Here is a 19,937-nt window from a genome sequence, read left to right on the forward strand (position 1 = left end):
AACTATAAGAAATGAAGTTTTTTGTGTTTTAAAAGAAAACTCTAATATATGTAAAATTCTAACACATACCCGTAACTCCAAGTAAAACAAATGACTTTTTGGTTTAAGTCATTTATTTCATAAATTAGGAGTTTTATGGGATTAATTATTTTCAAAATGAATTAATCATGTTTAATTTATTAAATTATGATATCCGTTCATATTTCCAAGTAACTGTACCTGAACTGAAATGAAAGTTTTCCTTTTTATTATTTTATTGTTTTTATATTAATAAAATATATAATTTAGATTACGTTTTTTTTCTATCAATATAACTCGGAAATAGTTCAAAATCATTTTTTCATAAGCCCAATTTATTTTATTTAACATGATCTACAAAACGAGTATAATATTTGGTATATTTCATCAACTTCAAAAAGTACTTAAATATTCGATTCAAATAGTTTACGATAAATTCTAAAAGTACTCGTAAGCAAGATAAATTTTTTGTGCGAATAAGTAGGTTGAGCTTATTTTTTAACGTTTGAACTTAATGTGATGACAAGATTAGACATAGACCATTCATTTGCTAATGAACAATATTAAGTTTAGGCCTCAAATAAAAAATAGTAAGAAAATTCAGGGTGTTACACTTATAAACTTTGAGATCTGGATTTTAAAATCTAGAAGAGGGGAGAAATGGGGGCATAAGAGGTGGATTTCGATTTTTAATTTCTTTAGCATATTAATTTATCCAAAACAAAAAAAAATAATAAAATAAAATAAATTCCACATGAAATACCCGGATTCATTGAACTTAGAATACATAATTAATTATAGACTCTAACTTTAAAGAGAATATATACATTACATAACACGAATCTATTGTTTTTCTTTAGAGATCTATGTAGGAATTTGCATTATATTATTTACAATATGTAAGTGTTATGTCTTAAATTCAATTAATTTTGGACAAAAACTTTTAATATATTATTGCTGCATTTCATTTAAGGCATATCTATTACTTAATTTAATTAATATTCTAACAAATTAAGTAATAGAATTCATAGATTCAAGTTTTCGTAATTTGTTAATCATAAAGAGTTGTGATTGTGAGATATATAAATTATATATGACTGAATTTTAAATTATCCATAATCATAAGTAATAACGATATACGAATATCGTTATTAAGGATAGACCATTAAATATGACATATCTTATGAAGAAAGTAACTTATCTCATAAGTTAAAGTGTGATAACACTTAAAGGTGGATAACGCTATGGAATAAAACATTGGCAACCCAATGGGGAGATTCTATATGGATAGCTATCTGAGCATCAGTGGTTATCTCTAACGTTCGATAATGAAATTGATTATTTGACTTAAGGTTATCATAGTACATTATATGAGGACACTCATACTTTGGTGATGTTAGATGTTGTGTTGCCAATGGTAGCTAATAAAACTTCATTCAGGTATTTTAAGAATTATATGAAATTGTGAATGATCAATAAATGATTCGTCACTCTTAGATAATAAGATATTATGATCTACATTTCATTCAGTTAAATTGATAACAAAATCCTTAGTCATTGTGTACTCATAAGTCGTAAAAAAGTTTTTGACTTACATTGACTTAATAGTGAAATGAAAGATATGATCGATTATTGAGATTGATACATCTATATCTCGTAATTGATCAGATTATATTGATAAAATGATTGTAAGCTCACAGTAAATGTTTTATCATAGTACGTGACATTTCTCATCACATGTATTATTCCAACACATTGTTAGATGTTAATGTGGGACGACATATATTTATTTTATCGATCTTGATTAAATCAAAAAAATAACTCACATCATTAGGTATCGTGATCAAAAACTTAGTGGATCACAAACAAAAGGAGAACCAAGAGAATGAGATTTATTAATTAATTAGGTTACTTGTTAAAAAGCCCGAATTAATTGACTGAATTAATTAATTCCCAGACCAAATTTATTTAATTAAATTAATTAAATATTGGACATGATTAAAGTTTAAAAGACAGGTCAAGCCCACTTGAACTTATATTAATAATCTATTAGGGTTTCAGAAATAATAGAACAACATTCATTGTTTTGCTGGTACAAGAAAAGAGAAACCCTAATTCCCTCATTCTTGTTACCTGTACGGATTTCCATTGGAAGCTGGATAGCTGTGGATTGCAGATTTTGATTGTTCGTATTCCAAGATCTGCAAAAGAGTTTTCAAAATCTACAAAAGATATAATTCCTATCACTGTTTTTACCTAAACACAAGGTAGATCATTGTGGGAATTCTAATTATTTTCCCTTTAGCTTTACATGATTAAGTAAATTCCCAACAAAATCAACATTTAGAAAGTCACACAGCAATGGAACATCCCAAACAAATTTCGTAGCTTTTTCCATGATATTTAGCCCATGTTTGAGTCCCATTTTTTCAGGAATGCATTTTTTTCAAATGTCATTTTCAACTACACATTTTCCATGAAATAATTATTCACTTATTTCAAAATTTTTTTTTACTTTTTAACCGCATATTTTCTCAAAAATTAATATTCAACAATATATTTACTCCAAAAATGAGGATCAAATAGGGACTTAATTAGTAGTTCATTGAATTTGGTATCTATTAAACTAGTTGAGATGCTAGCCATTACGTACAAAAGCTATTATTTTAGGTAACATCCATATTGGATTTACACTCATGTAATTTTTTCGACATCCCACGTACAAGGAAGCAATAAAAGAAAATCGATGAATATCAAAACTTTGTTTGGGAATTACCTTCATGTGGTCCCCCCATGTGCAACATCTTCAATATTCCAAGGTCTGTGGTCCTCAATTGGTCGAATTTGTTTGTGGGGTTAGGGTTTAGAAGAATTTGGGGAGTGAGAGATGAATCTTGTTTTCAATTTCATCACTTCGGTGAAATTTGAGGTTTTGCTTAAGGAATTAGTGTTTTGGTTATGGGTTGTGACAAAAGGAATGTTTGGGTGTTGCACAAATTGACGTTGCCATCTCATCTTGAAAAAGAAATAAAATCTGTTTTGTGAGTGATGGGATGTAAGAGACAAGAACCTGTTTGGGAGTATTTTTGAGAATTGATTTTTTGATCGTTAGGAAAAAAGTAATATCTACCCGTGAGAGAAGAAGTCAAATATAACGGTTAAAATAGTAAAATAATGATAAAAAATTTAAATATTGGCCCCATGTGAAGGGCTTTACAGACCCTATGAAATCATTCATCATTCCCTGTACACAGGGAATTATTCAAAGTTGAATGAGAAAATTATTTTGAAGTTTCGTGAACAAGTGAAGACGTTAAATGCTATTACATTCCCAACACTAAAACCCCTTACTCCAAGGACTGCAGATTTGTACTAAAGACCGATCATCAAAAAGTTAGAGAGAGAAAGACAGAGAGAGAGAGGATGAAGGGAGGGAAAAGGAGAAAAACCAGCAAGTCCATAGAAAACCGACATTTCCCTCTGCTACATCAGCCATCTGCAGCCGCAAGGACCGTCACTGGTGGCGGCGATATGGTCGGGGTGGTGAAAAATCCAGAGGAAAGTGAAAGATTTGAAGCTACTGAAGCTGCTTTTGAAGAAGAAGGGAAAAAGGAAGACTCCGAGCAGTTGGAGAACTCGAAGATCGAAGAACTCGAAATGGAGGCAGAGAGGCTGAAGCTAGCAGATGGGTACTATTTGATTGAAGCTGTGCGCAGTAAACGCATTCGGAAGGTATATAATCATCCTTCTGTGGCCTCTTGGTATTGTTAGTTCTGTTTGTCTGCTTGGAGAAAGAAAATGAAGGACTATTGGATGGGATTATTTGAAATGTACTTTTATTTATGATGATTTACTGATTTGTGGCCTTCTCTTATTTTTGTGGGCTTTGTGAAATACGGCTGAAATGCAGGGCAAAGTGCACTATCTGGTTAAATGGTACGTAATCCAGATCACTATGCATACTCTGTATTATGTGAAATTCGGAGAGAAAATAACAGCATATTAGTGTTTAAACGGCCTGAAAATGTGTTTTGTGTTGATTAATGTAATGGTTGTTTTTGGAAAGGCGAGGCTGGTCAGAGGCAGAAAACACATGGGAGCCTCTTGATAATCTACTGCAATGTTCAGATATTATTGATGCATTTGAAGAAAGGTTTTATTGTTTCTAATTTGACTTTCTTTAATCAATGTTACTAGTGTTATATTATCTTTTTGAATGGAATAATTAGAATGTAACTTTAGTTTGATGATATTTGGCTTGGCTTGGCTTGTTTTATTGGATTTCAAGTTTGAAAGCAGAGAAAGGTCAGTCACCGCGTAAGAGAAAGCGCAAGAGCAGTCTAAGTTTCACCCGAACCAAGAAAAAACATCGACAGAGATCTCCTGTAGCTGCCACTTACAATGTACCCTCACAAAGGGTTAGGATTAAAGAAGGCCTTAATGCTAATGACAATGGGAAGACTCATGTTAGTGTTGTGAACAATGTTGAAACATCCAAGAAAGTAAATAAAAATGGTCGTAAGATGGTTTGGAAAGGAAGAAATAAAAAAAGTGAGTTGGGTTTGAAGCTTTGTGAACAGGGAGCAATGGTAATCAGTGAGGATAATGTGGACAGGCTTGCTGTGGCTTCCCAAGAAGGGCAAGTGACAACAGGAGATGCCTTTGCAAATGGATTGCAGACAGCTGATGTTGAAGAACCAGCTCTGTCCAGTCAATGCATTGGAGCTAAAAAGAGGAAATCTGGTTCTGTCAAGAGGTTCAAGAAAGGTCCAGTATCACAAAATGCAAATACAACGTGTACTCTGGCTGAACCAAGTGGTGTTCAAAGTCCTGATTTTCTGGGGAACAATATGAGTGGCAAGAGTCAGCTTCAGGATTCCGGAAAGCTGGGTACTACTATTGCTCAGATCATAAAGCCTATAAGCTATCAAATTTCTATTTCAAACAATGTTGAAGAGGTTTTAGTAGCCTTTGATGCTGTGAGGTTTGAGATCTTGCTCCAACTTTCTTAGTTCATGTTTAACTGGTGAATTATATTCATAATTTAATGTGAATCCCATGCACTAAACTAGCATGACCTTCTCTTCAGGAACGCTATATAATAATTTAAATTGTTCCTTAAAATAAATCTATAAAATAATGAATCTTGTAAATTGTACTTTATCAAGCTGAGATTAAGAAAGAGTAGATGCTATGTTGCAAGCGTGTTCAAGCACACCATCTCCATTTCTGGGTAATAAGCTTCGTCAATATTGGGTCAAACAATAGGAGCCTGTAGCGCTATCTTTTAGGCTAACTTTTCCAACTTTGCATGGCAGTGATATCATTTGCATTAACTCTTGTTACAAATTAAATCAATATATACTATATGTCTTTTCTTGAGGTTAATTGGCATAGACATTTTTGTGATTATCTAGCGTTTGAAACCATCATGGTTCATGAAATTTTTGATTTGTGAAAGACCATTTCTCATCAATCTCGATTTGTTGTAGAAGCTACAATAATTTGTATATATTGCTCACTAATGGAACTTAGCCTTTGTTTGTCAACCATTCAACCACATTATTTTTTCTACAGTACTTAATTTCAACCACACATTCTTCATTAAAATAATATTAAATATAAATCAAAAAAAATTCTTTCTTTTTTAATCACATATTTCAACATCAATTACTATTCTATAATACACTTTTTGAAATTAAAGGGGCACAAACAGGTCCTTAACTTGTCAGTGTGATACTTTTTTTGGGGGGGGGGGGGGGGGGGGGAATTTCCTTAGTGAAAGATCTTGGCATATGGCACAGAGAATTATGAAATTGAACATAATATGTGCATATTTAATGGATACACTTCAAAAGTCAACAAGGATATATCTATAAATGATCTTCTGGCTAGGTTGAGATTGCCTTTCAGATTACATTGATGACATTTCTGTTTTATTGCATATTAAAGGTTTTTGATCTATTTTCTGGTATTTTCTTTTATACCAGAATTTGAAGGGGGAAAAAGAAACAAAATGGTGAAAGGGGGTTGTACCATCACTTGGTGCCTTTTGGGTAAATAAGGTAGAAGTGGATATTTGTAGGATAATTTAATTCAATTCTAAATTGCAGAACTACATAATAGTCGCCATAATACGGTGTGTAATGATGCATGGGAAAAAAAAAATGGAGATGCATTATCTACATATTTCTAATCTTAACTGGAGGAAGACATTGAATTTGACTGTAAGTAACTGCCTACTAGTTAGAATATTATTTCTTGAAAAAGGAGATCTATCAGAAGCGTGGCCTGATTTTCTTTAGCTTACAACTTTTTGGTATTTGTTTCATTTCAGTTTTTATTTATTTATTTATTTATTTTTATTATAAAAAATACCCTGACAACTCTGTTGAAAATTTTGAGTTATAACAGATACTAGTAACTACTTTGATGAACTTTGGTAGAGTGATGTATATTCTGTTGTCCTTTTGGCATTTGTATGGGACCTGAATCATTACATGCAATAGGCTCCTGACATTGTGATTTGCTGAAATGAGAATTATTATATTTACTTAGGTTGGGACTGACAGAATAAGATTCACGGTTCAGGTTCAGTTTTGAAAGTTTTCACTTCATGGCCAATTGGCCATTCATATTTGCCAGTTTGTGCTTTCTTGACTCCTGAAAATTATTTGAAGCCCTATTGTTGATTATTGGCATACAATGATGTGAATGTCTTACGATGTATTAAATCTTAAGCCCAGAGGATGAATAAGATGTCTTGTGTTTCCATGAAGAATTGAAATGTTCTTTTGTAAGCTGAATGATCATTTTGGATTTGTATCGTTTTAGTTCCTTTTTCTTTATAGGTTGCTGTCTTGCTTGTTTCATTAGCCAACATTATTGTGAAGTGTCCACATTCATGAATCTTTCTTTTGGTTAAGTTCTGTAATTTTCGTGGCTGCCTGCAGGCTTGATGGTACTAAAGTGACGGTGGATAACAAATTTTTGAGAGCCAACAATCCACTTCTGGTACATATTTCAACCTTATATGGTTCATTTGCCATGAATATTTCTTCGATGTGATAATAGTTAACGTGCCTGGGATTAAAATATCAATCTTATAGTGTTGCTTCCTTTTAAAATGCAGCTGATAGACTTTTATGAGAAAAATCTTCGTTACTGTTCCTCGTGTTGAGCATGCTAATGAATGGTGGACAGGAGAAGGAAGCCTTGTAGTTGAAGGACATGTATTCATTTAAATAGCATCTTAAACACAGTTGTTTCTTGTAGTCGAAGGCTAAATTAGTGGCGATGTAGTCAGGTGTTTCACAGGGAGAATGGCTTATTTACCTGTTCACAAACTTATTAGGAACATTGCTTTTGTTTAATGACATGACTACTAAACCTATTACTGGCTTTCATTGCAAGTCCTTTTTTCGCTCTGCTTCATTATCTGTGTTGCTTTTAAATCTAAGGACATGTTCAGTGGTGATTATGAGAATTGATTTTTTTACCGTTAGAAAAAAGTGGGTCTATCTGCAAGTGAAGAAGTCAAAAAATGACAGTTGGAATAATGAAATAACGGTTAAAAAATTTATTTTTTGAATTGAAAAATTTCTACCAAACGGAGGCTAATTTGGGTGTTTTTGAGCTCCATTTATTGAAAGATCTGGTTTTGTAATAGTGATTTCTTGGAGAATGTATATTTGAAAAGTAGGAAAATGTTTTGAATTTACGTATAAAATTATTTTATTTGAAGAATGTGTGGTTGAAAATAAATTTGGAAATAAAATTAGTTTTTATAGAATGGAGTCGATCAGGAGCACGTGTCGAGTTTTTGAATGTACCTGCTTTTCGTATTTTAATTTCTTGACTCTCTTTGTGATTCAATACTGATTATAATTCTCCAATTGAATTGTAAAATAATTTTTATTTTCTTTCAGATCGAGATTCTCAACTTTAACTCTTATTTGAATTTGTACTTGTACAATGGAGGTGCATCGGCACAAGATATATATACCCTGAAACATACTTATATAAACTCTTGAAACTTTATTTCATAAGCCTCAGATATTGTTTTTGAATCTTTGGGTTTGATTAAATTTAGAATGAGGAAATGATATTTCAAGGGATGTCACTTCTGTGGTAATATAGGAATTCAGAGAGCAAAGTAAGATAACATCAATGGAAAAGATGGAACTAATAGTGCAAAAGTCGAAAATTATTGGGATCATCTGTGCAATTTACACAATTTATTTTATTTATTACTTTAATTAGAATGAACCTTTTTTTGTAATGGAAGATACTACATGTACATCACATTGTACATAAGGGTGTCCATGGCACCTCGGCCTGCCACGCACGGGCCTACAGGCGCTCAACCAATGTCGAGGTGCGGGGTGTCCATATGTACAATGTAATGTACAACAAGATTAATCCTTTTGTAATTTCCAATCTACGTCCTTGGTGGACAGCAATTCCTCCTCTTGTACAGAATTGCTGCCAGAAATCCATCAGATGCAGCATTTGGTGCGTCTGTCTGTCTGTCTGTTTTTTCTTTTTTCTTTTTTTTTTTTTTGTCATTATTCGATAAATTGCTGTCAACTGTCTTCTGAAGGAATTCTGGTAGCCATTTTTTGTACATGCAACAGAAATGTTGTAGGAAGTAAGATAATTCTGTCCACATGTTTAAAATTAAATTCATTAGTATTTATTACTTAGCTTTAAATATTCGATAGTTTTTCGACTTTGGGTGTTCTTTGTTATTTCAAGCCTGAACTAGATCGAAATGTTTGAAATCACAATTTCTTCTATGTAAGAAGTCAATTTTATAGTCAAATCAAATATCAATGGAAGTTATATCAATGATAATTGGTTATTTGGGTATTGGTTTCGTTTAGCTAAGTAAGAAGGGAAGGTAAATCTATGGTGGGTTATAAGCTTTCTTGAGTCTCAAATGATAGATCACGAAAAAATTATTAATAATAATTAACTGATTTACCAGATCTATCTATGAAGGTTATTTGACCATTCCAGAGGAAGTCATATTTGTGTGTTTAGAACTTCACAAAAGCATTAAGCCTAATATTAAAAATGTAGATTAACAATTTTTTTTATTTTTTTAAAAAAAGATTGAATTTATATGAATAAATTATAATTTTCTTATATTTGGTTTCAAAATAGAGTTTCCAATTGATGTGTTATTTTGTGTTGCATTCTTTGTACAACAATTATCTAAATAGTGGCCGATGTCAATCATTTATCCTGATACAAATTAGAAAACTCGAAATAAAAATAATATAAATCATTCAAAATATTATATAAGAACATAATAATCGCACTGCATTTTCACAACAATGAAAATACATTTTATTCTACAGAAAATAGCACAGATAGTGAAACTCAAGAATAGATAGGCTATTGATGGAAAATGCACTGAATAGCCTTTGGACTACGCCATTTTAATTGATCCTGCCAAGCAAAAAAATAAAAATAAAGAAGTCAATGCCGTGAATTCAATACGATATCGATAAATTTTACTATTTAAGTTCGTTAATGAATTTATGCACGTGTCATATTTTTGACAAAAATAAGTTTGCACGTGAGTGGACAAGCAAGATATATAAGAAGTAAATCAACGGTCTGTGTATCAAATAAAGTGTATAGATGAAAACAAATTTGATTTCTACTTATAGTGGACAGGATAAAAACTTCAGGTTATTGACGTGATTCTCTGCAGTTGTCATACTTTCAAAGAACTATTACTTATTGTTCTCTCTGCCATATCAGTAGTGAGAAGTTTTTATCCTGTTCACTGACGGCGGTGGGAGACCAATTCTATAGATGTAAATTATTACTTGGAACAATCAACAGTTGGAGAGAGAGGATAAGGAAAGCTGATGCCACAATTCCCTGGAAGAGATTTTGCAAGCTCTGGCTTAACATTTATGCTCTTGGAAGCATTCTTAAGGCAGGTACATGCAGCCTGCTTGTCAGCTGTGGATGTGGTACTTGATGCAAGATTTGATGCTCCGGCACAGCAGTCGGCCGGGGGCGATCCGCTGCCACTTTTTAGGTAGTTAATACATGGCTTCAGATCTTTGATCACATCGCTGCACGTAATCGCAGCATCTGAAGTAGATGGTGCGAGCAAGAGATGGGTCGTAAAAATGGCGATAAAAAGAACTGCAACCGGGGTCGAAAATGCCATGTTTAAGTTAGTTAAGGAAATTGGAAAGATCTTGAAATGTACTATCAGTTGAGTACTGGATTTATATGGCATTTCATTTTGTTAAGATCAATGTTAGAAGAAAAATTATGAGAATTTTAAAATGTTTAATTCACATATTGAGTGCAAGAAAGAATTGAATGATGAAAAATTCATAGTTTAGAGCAATTCTAGTGCAGTTGCTAGGATAATAGATCTTCCATTTCCACCCCGACAAGATTAAAAATGAGGGACGTTCTAAAAATTGTCGGTTGTCTTATATTTAAAGAAGCTGTACTTCGTAAGAAAGTCGAAGTTCGGTGCAATTATAATCATCTGCACAAGTAAATGAAGCTTTTGCTACATAACTTGCAGACCTAAACCTAAACCTAAACCTAATCCTTAATCCATTGTTGTTTGTTGATTAGTTGTTTTCATTCACAAAGTAGAAGATACTGTTGGTGACCCAACTTTCGGCGAAGTTTCATTTTACTCATTCGACTATTGGAACAAATTGAAGTTGAGTGACTAAAATAAAACTTTCGTCTATGTTGGGCAACCTTGAATCGTTTTATATATATACTTCTTCATTCAAATAAGGGTCCATTTGATTGCAAAAATGGAATTTGGGTGAAAAGAAAACGAATTCCAGTAAATTGAATTGTTTAGAAATTGTTTTATAGGGAATTGTCAATTAAATGTGTTTGATTGATATAATTTTTCATCTGAAAAATATTAAAATTTTGGATCTTTCGATATTCGTTTGACTTTGTTTTTCATAAAAATTATCAATGAAAGGGATATAATTTGTTATAATTGTTGATAGAATTTGTTGCTATTGCCAAAATAAAGATAAAAATAAAAATAAAAAAGTTGGAAAACCCAATTCCCACCAAAACCCAAAGAGATTGAATTCCTTGAAAACATGGAAAATGGCATTACGTGATGGGTAGTTGAAAAACAAATTCCATGGAAATTTTTTTAGCAATCAAACAACACATTTGGATGTCCATTTTCCACGATAAATGTGTTGTATCAAACAGGCCCTAAAAATATAAGTTAAATGGTTGAGCAAACATATATAATTAAGGGAGACAGTTTACAGTTTTTAAAATTTATTTTCTTTTACTTTTCATATTGTTGAACCATTTGATTTAAAAGTTATTATTAAACGAAGTCACATAAATAATATTTAAATATTATTTTCAATAAGCTCTTCACATGTAGGTGAGGTTTATATTTCTCCAACAAAGCATAACGTGTGAAATTTTTATTTAAATAAGTAGCGACAAGACTTGAACCCAGCATAACACAATTGCCTCCGCTCCTGTGCTTTATTGAACTATTTGATATAAAACTTTTAATTTTAAAATATTAATGTGTTATTTAAATATTCAATACATATAACTGACCATCTTCAAATTGTTTGTAAAATTTTTTATGGCATGAGAGATCATGAAAGAGCACTATTAAGTATTTACCTTTAGACAAAAATGCTTTGAACCTTGATGAAATGTTTAGTACAATGAATGTGACTAGAATAAAATATGTAGCAAACTTGTTGATGATTGTCTTTCAATGTATCAAACAATTAAGTGTACCTCGTAAATTTTGTGAATCAAGTAACTAATGTAGTACAGCCCAACTTTTACTTCATGTAGAAGAGTTTTACAAGGATGATATCTTAATTTTTGTTTGAATTTCTAAAAAAGCTCCTTATTTCGAAAATGTTTTTAGAGGAACCTATATTGGACGAGCTTCCACTAAAAGCTTTCTAATAGAACAAGTACTTTATAAAATTTGTCAAATGGATCGAAAAGTGATTTTTGAATCCCAAAAGCTCCTATAATTTTTCAAAAGCCATCCCAAAAGGGCCATACATATCTTGCCATACATATCTTGGATATAACATCATACCTATCTGCATTAAAGGGGTTTTTATCAATGTATTAAATATTTGGAACATTGACAATTTTTGCGCTCTGATCACATACAAATCGTCCAGAAAAATTTAAGAGTTTTTGTTCGTTGGATTGTCAACTTGAAATTGATTAAAAAGATGATTTCTTGCCCTTTGGTCAATGTATTAAATATTTGGAACATTGACTATTTTTTTTCTTGATATGAAATGTGTGAAGGTGACTGATCCGAATGTACTGGTTTATTTCATAACATATTTCCTTGGTAAATATTCTGCTCCTCGCAAGATGTTTAATTATTTACCAAGGAAATGTCAAACAAATATTTCTACACTTCATATTTCACATTCTTAATTCAATTCCTCAAGAAAAACAAATTGCTCTTAAGAAAAACAAATTGACAAGTAAAAAGAGCAATAAGCTAAACAAAATTAATGAGCTGTGTTACACATTCCAGGATTCTTGACACACCAAATTGGCTGAATTGGTTCAGCATATAATCCTCATGTTACCATTCTATATCTCCACTCATTCAATCTATCTGTAACCTGTGTATACCTTTTCTTTCCCGTTTCATCTCCGTTCCCTGACCATAATGCTTCAGCCATTGCCGAAGCTCTTGGCCAGATTCCTTGATCCATAACGCTCGAATCTGCTTTCTGGGGCCACATTGAGAGCTTCCCTCCTAAAACCAGCATAGATTCTGCCTCATTATGTCCATGTACTAAAGAATATTGATTTCTTTGAGTTGTTTATTGTTCAATAAAATCTTGCAAGCTTACAAGATTATTGACAAGTAATAGATAAATTGAGTTTGTTGTCCAATGAGGAATAATGTTTAATTTTGGTATACTAATTATATATTATCAAGTTCGATGAAGAGTAAAATCAAAAGAGATATATTGTGATTTTCTAATCCAATTTGAACTAATAAAGCAATTAAGAGTAGCTTTTAGCAAATATGTTGTGAATGTATTGAATTTCTGAATCCCTTTATTACTGTTATTTCCAAATCTCCACCCATAAAAAGTAGTATTATTTTCCTAATATTAATAACAATCAATAATTCAGTTTTATTTAATATCATTTTTCAAGAAATGTCAAACCTATGCTTAACATGACCCGATCCTATTCTTAATCCAAATTTATATGAAAAAATATGCATTTAATATGAGGATTATTTCACGCAATTGCACACGCCATACATGTCATTTTTAATATCTATTGCCTATGAGTTGAATGTATTTTTCTACCTATTATGAGTCTCTTAGCACTACGAACAGACAACAAGTTATCTAAATGGTGATCATGCATTCAAATAACACAATGCAAACCCATAAATTTTCAAGAAACTCAAGAAATTACTAAATTAAGGAGTCTTCAATTAAAAGCAACAACTAATAATACATTATCCATCCAATACAATGGAAAACTTATCCTAACATTCTTTATAATTAAATTACATAAGAATAATTGAAAAAACATCACTCAAAAATAAGAAATAGGAAATATTCATGTTCTTAGCTCAAATCCAGAAATCGGGCTATGAATTTTCAAAATTCTTGTATGATTCACCTTGAATTGATGTATAAACTTATTCTTCGCCATTAATATATGTAAAATATGATGAAATTTAGGTTGAATGGAGCCTCCCCACGTTCTGGTCGAGTTTTGATATTTAAAGAATGTCAAAAAGATTACATTAAATTGTTATCAAAACAAAAATAAGGAAAATCAAAATTTTCTCATTTTTATTCTAAGGCGTGTGCCTAGGGCATACTTGAGGTGCATGCATCAAGTGGTTTACAAGGCTCAAGTTGTCCCAGAAGAGAAGGAGGTGCGTGCCTCCTCTGTAGGCCTAGGCGCAAGCCTAAACTTTTCCTGAGCAGCCTTCAATATTTTAGCATAGCTTTCCATCCCAATATCTTATTGAGATGATTTAAAGTGCACTGAAAAGATAACTCAAACGAATATATTTTTTCTAATTCGAACATTTTTTATGTCAGAAATGGGTCTTAATATGAGGCTGAAACCTTAAGTATAATTTTTCGATTGAAATTTGATGTATGATAAAACTTTGACTATATTCCTTTCCTTTTAGTTCTTTTCTCATCCAATTTACCTCTAGCACATCTCGAATCTTAATCTAATGTCCGACGCAACTTCTGAATATTTGCACTTCAGTCCCAAACTTTGGATCATTTACAATTTAGCCACTTTTCACCATGTCTCCAATTCCGCCATTTATGTCGATTTGACCTAACAAATCCAACACACATCGAATTAGTTCACCAAAACAATCTATAAGTACTCTAATTTAAAGGTTCAAAAAAGTGTAGAAAATACACTTATGATTTACAATGACATTTCACTTAAGAAAATTAGAATCTTGTAATGAGTTTGTGCCAATTGTATTTTTCAACAAGGGCAGTTTTTAGATAGAAAATAAGCAATAGGGTTCCATTTGCAGAAGAAAGAGTATTAATGGTCTCAGAGAAAATTAGTTGCAGATGTCATTTAAAAACAACAATTAAAATTCAAAAAGTAAGAAAACTTATTTGATCGATGGAGGCTAGTGATAACACGATGTCCTAAAGTGAAATTGACAGCCTTGAACTGCTGCGACATTTTTGGACAATCACTTTCGGGATATTACGATCGAATACTTGAGTGCTTCGGAATCCTCAATAGTACTCCAAAACAATTTCTCAAAATCAAAATAATACTAAAATTATGTATATCAAAATTGTAAAATATGTAAATGAATTTTTTTATTGTGTTTTCCAAAGAACATAAGTGTGTTTATATAGCCATAAAAAAAGTTATAATTTCCTTCATAATAAGTTAGAATTAAAAGAAAAAAAAATTTGTGGTTTTACGAGGTTGTTATGATATACATATAATCTATTAACTGTCTTAACTAGCATTTAATTTACTGGCTAGTTTGACCAAGAAAAATAAATTTGAAAAAGATTAAAATAAATTTATTTTAATGAAAGAAACCCTAAAAACAAACATCATTTGAACTGTCAACCTCCCACATAAATTTCACACTTTTTACCACTTAAATATTTTATCTAATTTAATTATTTCTCTCAAATAATATATTTGATATATATCTAACATTCGGTTCACATACTATATCCTAGAATAAATCCTTTTCTTTGAGTTGATAAACTAATACCAATAGCACTTTGTTAAATTTTGTGAAGAAACGAAAAAAGTTGGGGCAATTGTTTGGAGCATTAATCTGTCAACTAGATTGAGACACTTGACTCAGGTTTTTTATTTTTCATTTTTGTGGAAGTAAATTTAGTAATGAATGCAAAATGAAATAATTGATAGTACGTTTGGTACATTAGACATGACATGATGATTAAAAAATTTTAATTTCAAGACTAAGGTATTACATATGTTGCGAGGGTTAAGTATCGAATATTGCAATAATGAATCAATACATATATGGCTACAGCCTATAAAATTGATCAGTTTATATGGAAATTGTTTTTATAATATGCATGCAACATAAGCACACTTCATTGGAAAAGATGGATTGGCTTATTTGTTGATTTAGTGTCTACCATATGCTTTGTAAGTATACTTCTTTCGCTTTCGCAGGACATTTTCTTAATAATTAATTAAATAAAATAAAATAAAAATGGAACGATCGTCTAAATGGAACACTATCTTTCGATGATTCCGATAAAAATTAATGTATATCGGTAACTCAAATGAGACTACCAATAGCGACAACTCGTTCAACGACTATTATCGATGATGTCGACAGTAACTATTTACAATGTTTATTCAAGACACCAATATAACTTACACAGTTTTATTATTGTATTGCTTTTTAAAATGTTTAATATCCTTGTGCATACACGGCACAAGTCATTTGACATGACATGACACTTCAAATATGGGATAAATAGATGAATTGGTAAATCACTTGGGTAGTTACAAAAAGATATCTATCTTAAGTAGGAGACTCTATCAAAAATGGCCTCAGGTATCTATAAATTCGCCTATGGTATTCAATGGTTGATGAAGGAAATCACTAGCCCATAAATTCACATTACTTGAATGTGTTAGACATTGGAATATACCAACCAAGAGAATTGACATTTCACCTCTTTTAGACCCTTATATTGATCATTAACCAATGCTTAATAACCCAAAAATCATCCAAATTTTCTTGATCTTCTGTTGATTTTCGTATATCATAAAAATGGCAGAGCAAACCGATAATCCATGTAAACCCCACTACAATATATCCATGTCAAGAAGAACTAGAAGGCCTAACAATCTCAAAATAGAGGCATGTGAGAGTACATGTTTAGGGAAAGAAGAAAATGCACATAGAAGACAAAAGCATGAAGATCATCAGCAGCAGAAAAGCTTGAAGGAGCTGATTCAAGGCAGATGTCCATTAGCCCAACACTTCGAGGTCAAGGAAGAAGAGAAGCAACAAGATCCGGTGATTAGTCGAAATGAAAATGGAGTCAAGTTCAAGAAAATTGTGAAACATTGTGTCGATGTTATGAGCAATTTGATCAAGGTAAAACAAGACCCTCCTGTAGAGTCCCGGAAAAAACCTATAGGGTCATTAACATTTGTCAAGCAGAAATGAATATTTGCTCGAACAGTCTGTCAAACTTCAAGTGAAGGAGTGCATTGATCTCGAATTATGAAGAGTACTATGAATTGTTACACAATGTAAGTTAGGGAGTGGTTTCTAGTGTTAAAAAAGGGTACTGCATATGAGTGTGTATTCGTATGTATATTTATGTAACTTATAGCCATCTCAAAAACTACAAGTAAAATTCTTCGAGTATTAGATGGAGCGTGGTCAACGCTTGTGCGTGTCACAAATGTCCAACAGTCCTTTGGTAACATGACATTGTGCTCTTGTGATTATGAACATCATTGCTTATGGCTCTTCCACGATTGTTTTGAGTATTAAATAAGATAATTTAACACTGTATCAGAATATGTAATAATAATACTAATAATAATATCTGAATTCGAATTACTTATAAAAATTTGAAATATATACCTTCGAAAATCCCGTGTATGATGATGTTACAAACTTATGAAGAATGTTTTTAAAATTACTTGAATTTCATCCATTGGTATATAATGCAATTAGTTTAGATCATAAAAATTACTCAGAATAGCTCTCAGGGGCGAAGCAAGGAGCACCCGAAAAAATAATAAATAAATAAATAAAATAAAAAATAAAATCTTCTAGTCTGACACCCACACACACACACACACAAAAATAATAATAATAATAATAATAATAATAATAATAAATTTGTTTTACACTAAAGATTAATTAAATGGTCTTCGGGGCAGGGACCCAGCCCTTCCTTCCCCCTCCCTGCGCCCCTATTAATAGCTATATGAATAATGACATGGATGGCTCCAAGGCACACTAACAGGCTATACTCCTCAATTTAGTTAGAGTTTATGAGGGATTGAACGATCCAATAATATTAGCCTATCATATATATGTACATAATTAATTGTTTTCTTTTATTTCACGAAAATGTCAGTGCATAAGATCAAGATCAATGGTAGAGTCAGGATTTTCACATTGGGAGTTGAAAATATACATCTACTATATATATATTAAAAAAATAAAACTGCTATAAGAGTAATCGCCACCCTTGACCCTTAACTTTTGGTCATTTGGTTACCCACAAGTGGACGGGATCGTGAACAAGTAATACAGTGATGTGTAGACTGTCGAACCCACGAGAACTATGTGTTTGATCAAGTTAAAGCTAACACCACCCTTAATCGAATAGCAAAATCGAGTTGTGACTAAACAATATAAAATCTATCAACTAACCTAAAAGCAATGTAAGAAAATTAATCAAATTTGCAAGAGATATTGCTAAGATGTAGAATCCCCCTTATTATTTCATTTTTAGTGTAACAATTAAATTAACAATTTGAAATCATTCATGTTAGTCAATGTTCCTAATTTAATTGAAAGCCTCTCTCGACAACGATCAAATTTATTCCCCTCGTGTGATCCTCATATCTCCCGATAAAATATGCAAACATGATAAGTGCTAGAACATATACTAAAACAATATAAAGCATAGAGGTATATTTCTATCCTCTATCGAACCTCATAATGTTTATTATGTTGTACTAAAATTTCATTGTCTCTCTCAATAACAATAAAATCCACTAACAATTCAATTGGTGATCAAACAATTAAAAGGAACAATAAAAATGATAATAAACATTCACAAATAAAATCAAACTAAAGTCAAAATAATTAATTAAAAGCTAAAAATATCATAATAAGGGTTCATCTCATTCTAACAATGTATAAAACTAGCCTAACATATTGAAATTACACGAAATCATATATAAGTGTAAAGACATATCCCGAATTTTTGATAAATTGAGAAGATGAAGATAAATCTTGAAATCTTGAATCTCTTCAATGGTTTCTTAATGAATCTCCACTTTTGCTCTCTCTTCTTTGTCCAATATTAAGTTTGAATCTTCACTTGATTGAATTCTTGCAAGTCCCCTTTAATTCTCTCACAAAAACAATGTATTCTCTTCATTTGATGATGATAAGTGACGATTATTGGAGTATATTATGTATAAGAGATATGTATGAGAGACTCCTTCATGTATTCTCCTATTGGGTATCTTTAGGGGTCGAAAATTGGTGAAAAGTCACGCCCAAATTGGTTTCCAAAAGAGTTTTAATCGAATAAGGAAAGTTATACTCGTGCGTAGAATTTTTGTCCTTTGCACAACAGTCAGTATTTTGATCATAACTTTGTCTCCCGATATCTGATTGAGTTGATTCAAAATGCATTGAAAAGCTAACTAAAATGGCTACAATTTTTATAGATGTAGATATTTTCCAATTCGAACGTTTACTATGCCAAAAATTGGTCCAATCTTTGACTAAAAATTTGGAAGATATATCATGTGATTGGAAGTCAATTTAAGGTAATCTTCTGATAATATTCCATTCCTTTTTTGCTTCTAATTGCACCCAATGGACTCCCATCAATCTTTAAAATATCTCTTAGGGTCCAATTCAACCATTGGATATTTGCAATTTGGTCATCAACTTTGTACTTCACCATTTTTCGCTTCTTTCTTTCAATTTAACTTCCAACCATCGAGTTTTACCTAATAAATGAAATATAGTATAAATTAGACTATAATTGCTTTAAAAAACTATTTTTTTGTCCTCAAACAAAACCATAACCTAACTTAACAAACACACAAACATGCAAAATATTTTGGTTGGATAATCTAGCTTTCTACCTTGGAATATAAAATTATAATATTAAATCTATGAACAGCTTCTAGGTTGTAATACCAAAATTAATGTCTACTTTACCATTGCAAAATTGACATATATGTGAAGAATTAAGTAATCAATCATGAATATACAAGTTGTTTCAATTCCCGACCCTCTTGGTCAAATATATCATTTTCATCTCTCGTAAAATTCACATAACCCCAAACTTATTCTTTTCACTATTTTCCCAGCGTGTAATCTAAGGTTGAGTTTCATTACTATCCTCACCCTCTCCAATTCAGGTGGACGTCACTAGTTACAAGTTAACACATCAATGAATAAAGATTCTCCAATTATTTGATTGCTTCGACTGCCAAGACTCAACTAGGCTAATTATCCTTCATCGAAAGTCAAATTTTCTCGAACAAGTGTTAGGACTTAACAAGGCATTTAATGCAATTTATTATTATTATTATTATTATTATTATTATTATTATTATTAATATTATTATTATTA

The 19,937-nt window shown here is 31.5% G+C and overlaps 3 protein-coding genes across 4 annotated transcripts; 2 read left to right on the forward strand and 1 right to left on the reverse strand.

The window, feature by feature from the left end:
* The first annotated feature begins 3,261 nt into the window (after positions 1–3,261).
* Positions 3,262–7,452, forward strand: LOC111383703 (chromo domain protein LHP1-like). Of its 2 annotated transcripts, none has more exons than XM_023007836.1 (6): positions 3,262–3,750; positions 3,929–3,954; positions 4,085–4,171; positions 4,307–4,908; positions 6,972–7,032; positions 7,151–7,452. In XM_023007836.1, the coding sequence occupies exons 1-5, from the start codon at positions 3,442–3,444 to the stop codon at positions 6,989–6,991; spliced, it is 1,044 nt and encodes a 347-aa protein (XP_022863604.1). In that variant the 5' UTR covers positions 3,262–3,441; the 3' UTR covers positions 6,992–7,032; positions 7,151–7,452. The 2 variants fall into 2 exon arrangements, with proteins under 2 accessions (XP_022863604.1, XP_022863603.1); XM_023007835.1 differs by having other exon boundaries at positions 3,264–3,750; positions 4,307–5,002.
* A 1,840-nt stretch (positions 7,453–9,292) lies between these two features.
* On the reverse strand, positions 9,293–10,295 carry LOC111383704 (non-specific lipid-transfer protein 8-like). Its single transcript, XM_023007837.1, has 2 exons — positions 9,861–10,295; positions 9,293–9,474 (listed from the first exon to the last, which is right to left on the reverse strand). The coding sequence occupies exons 1-2, from the start codon at positions 10,283–10,285 to the stop codon at positions 9,465–9,467; spliced, it is 435 nt and encodes a 144-aa protein (XP_022863605.1). The 5' UTR covers positions 10,286–10,295; the 3' UTR covers positions 9,293–9,464.
* A 6,062-nt stretch (positions 10,296–16,357) lies between these two features.
* Positions 16,358–16,759, forward strand: LOC111383713. Its single transcript, XM_023007852.1, has one exon. The coding sequence runs from the start codon at positions 16,358–16,360 to the stop codon at positions 16,757–16,759; it is 402 nt and encodes a 133-aa protein (XP_022863620.1).
* The last annotated feature ends 3,178 nt before the right edge of the window (positions 16,760–19,937 follow it).

The sequence above is a fragment of the Olea europaea genome, unplaced genomic scaffold (genome assembly GCF_002742605.1).
Source record: "Olea europaea var. sylvestris unplaced genomic scaffold, O_europaea_v1 scaffold274, whole genome shotgun sequence".
In the NCBI taxonomy this organism is placed as follows: Eukaryota; Viridiplantae; Streptophyta; class Magnoliopsida; order Lamiales; family Oleaceae; genus Olea; species Olea europaea.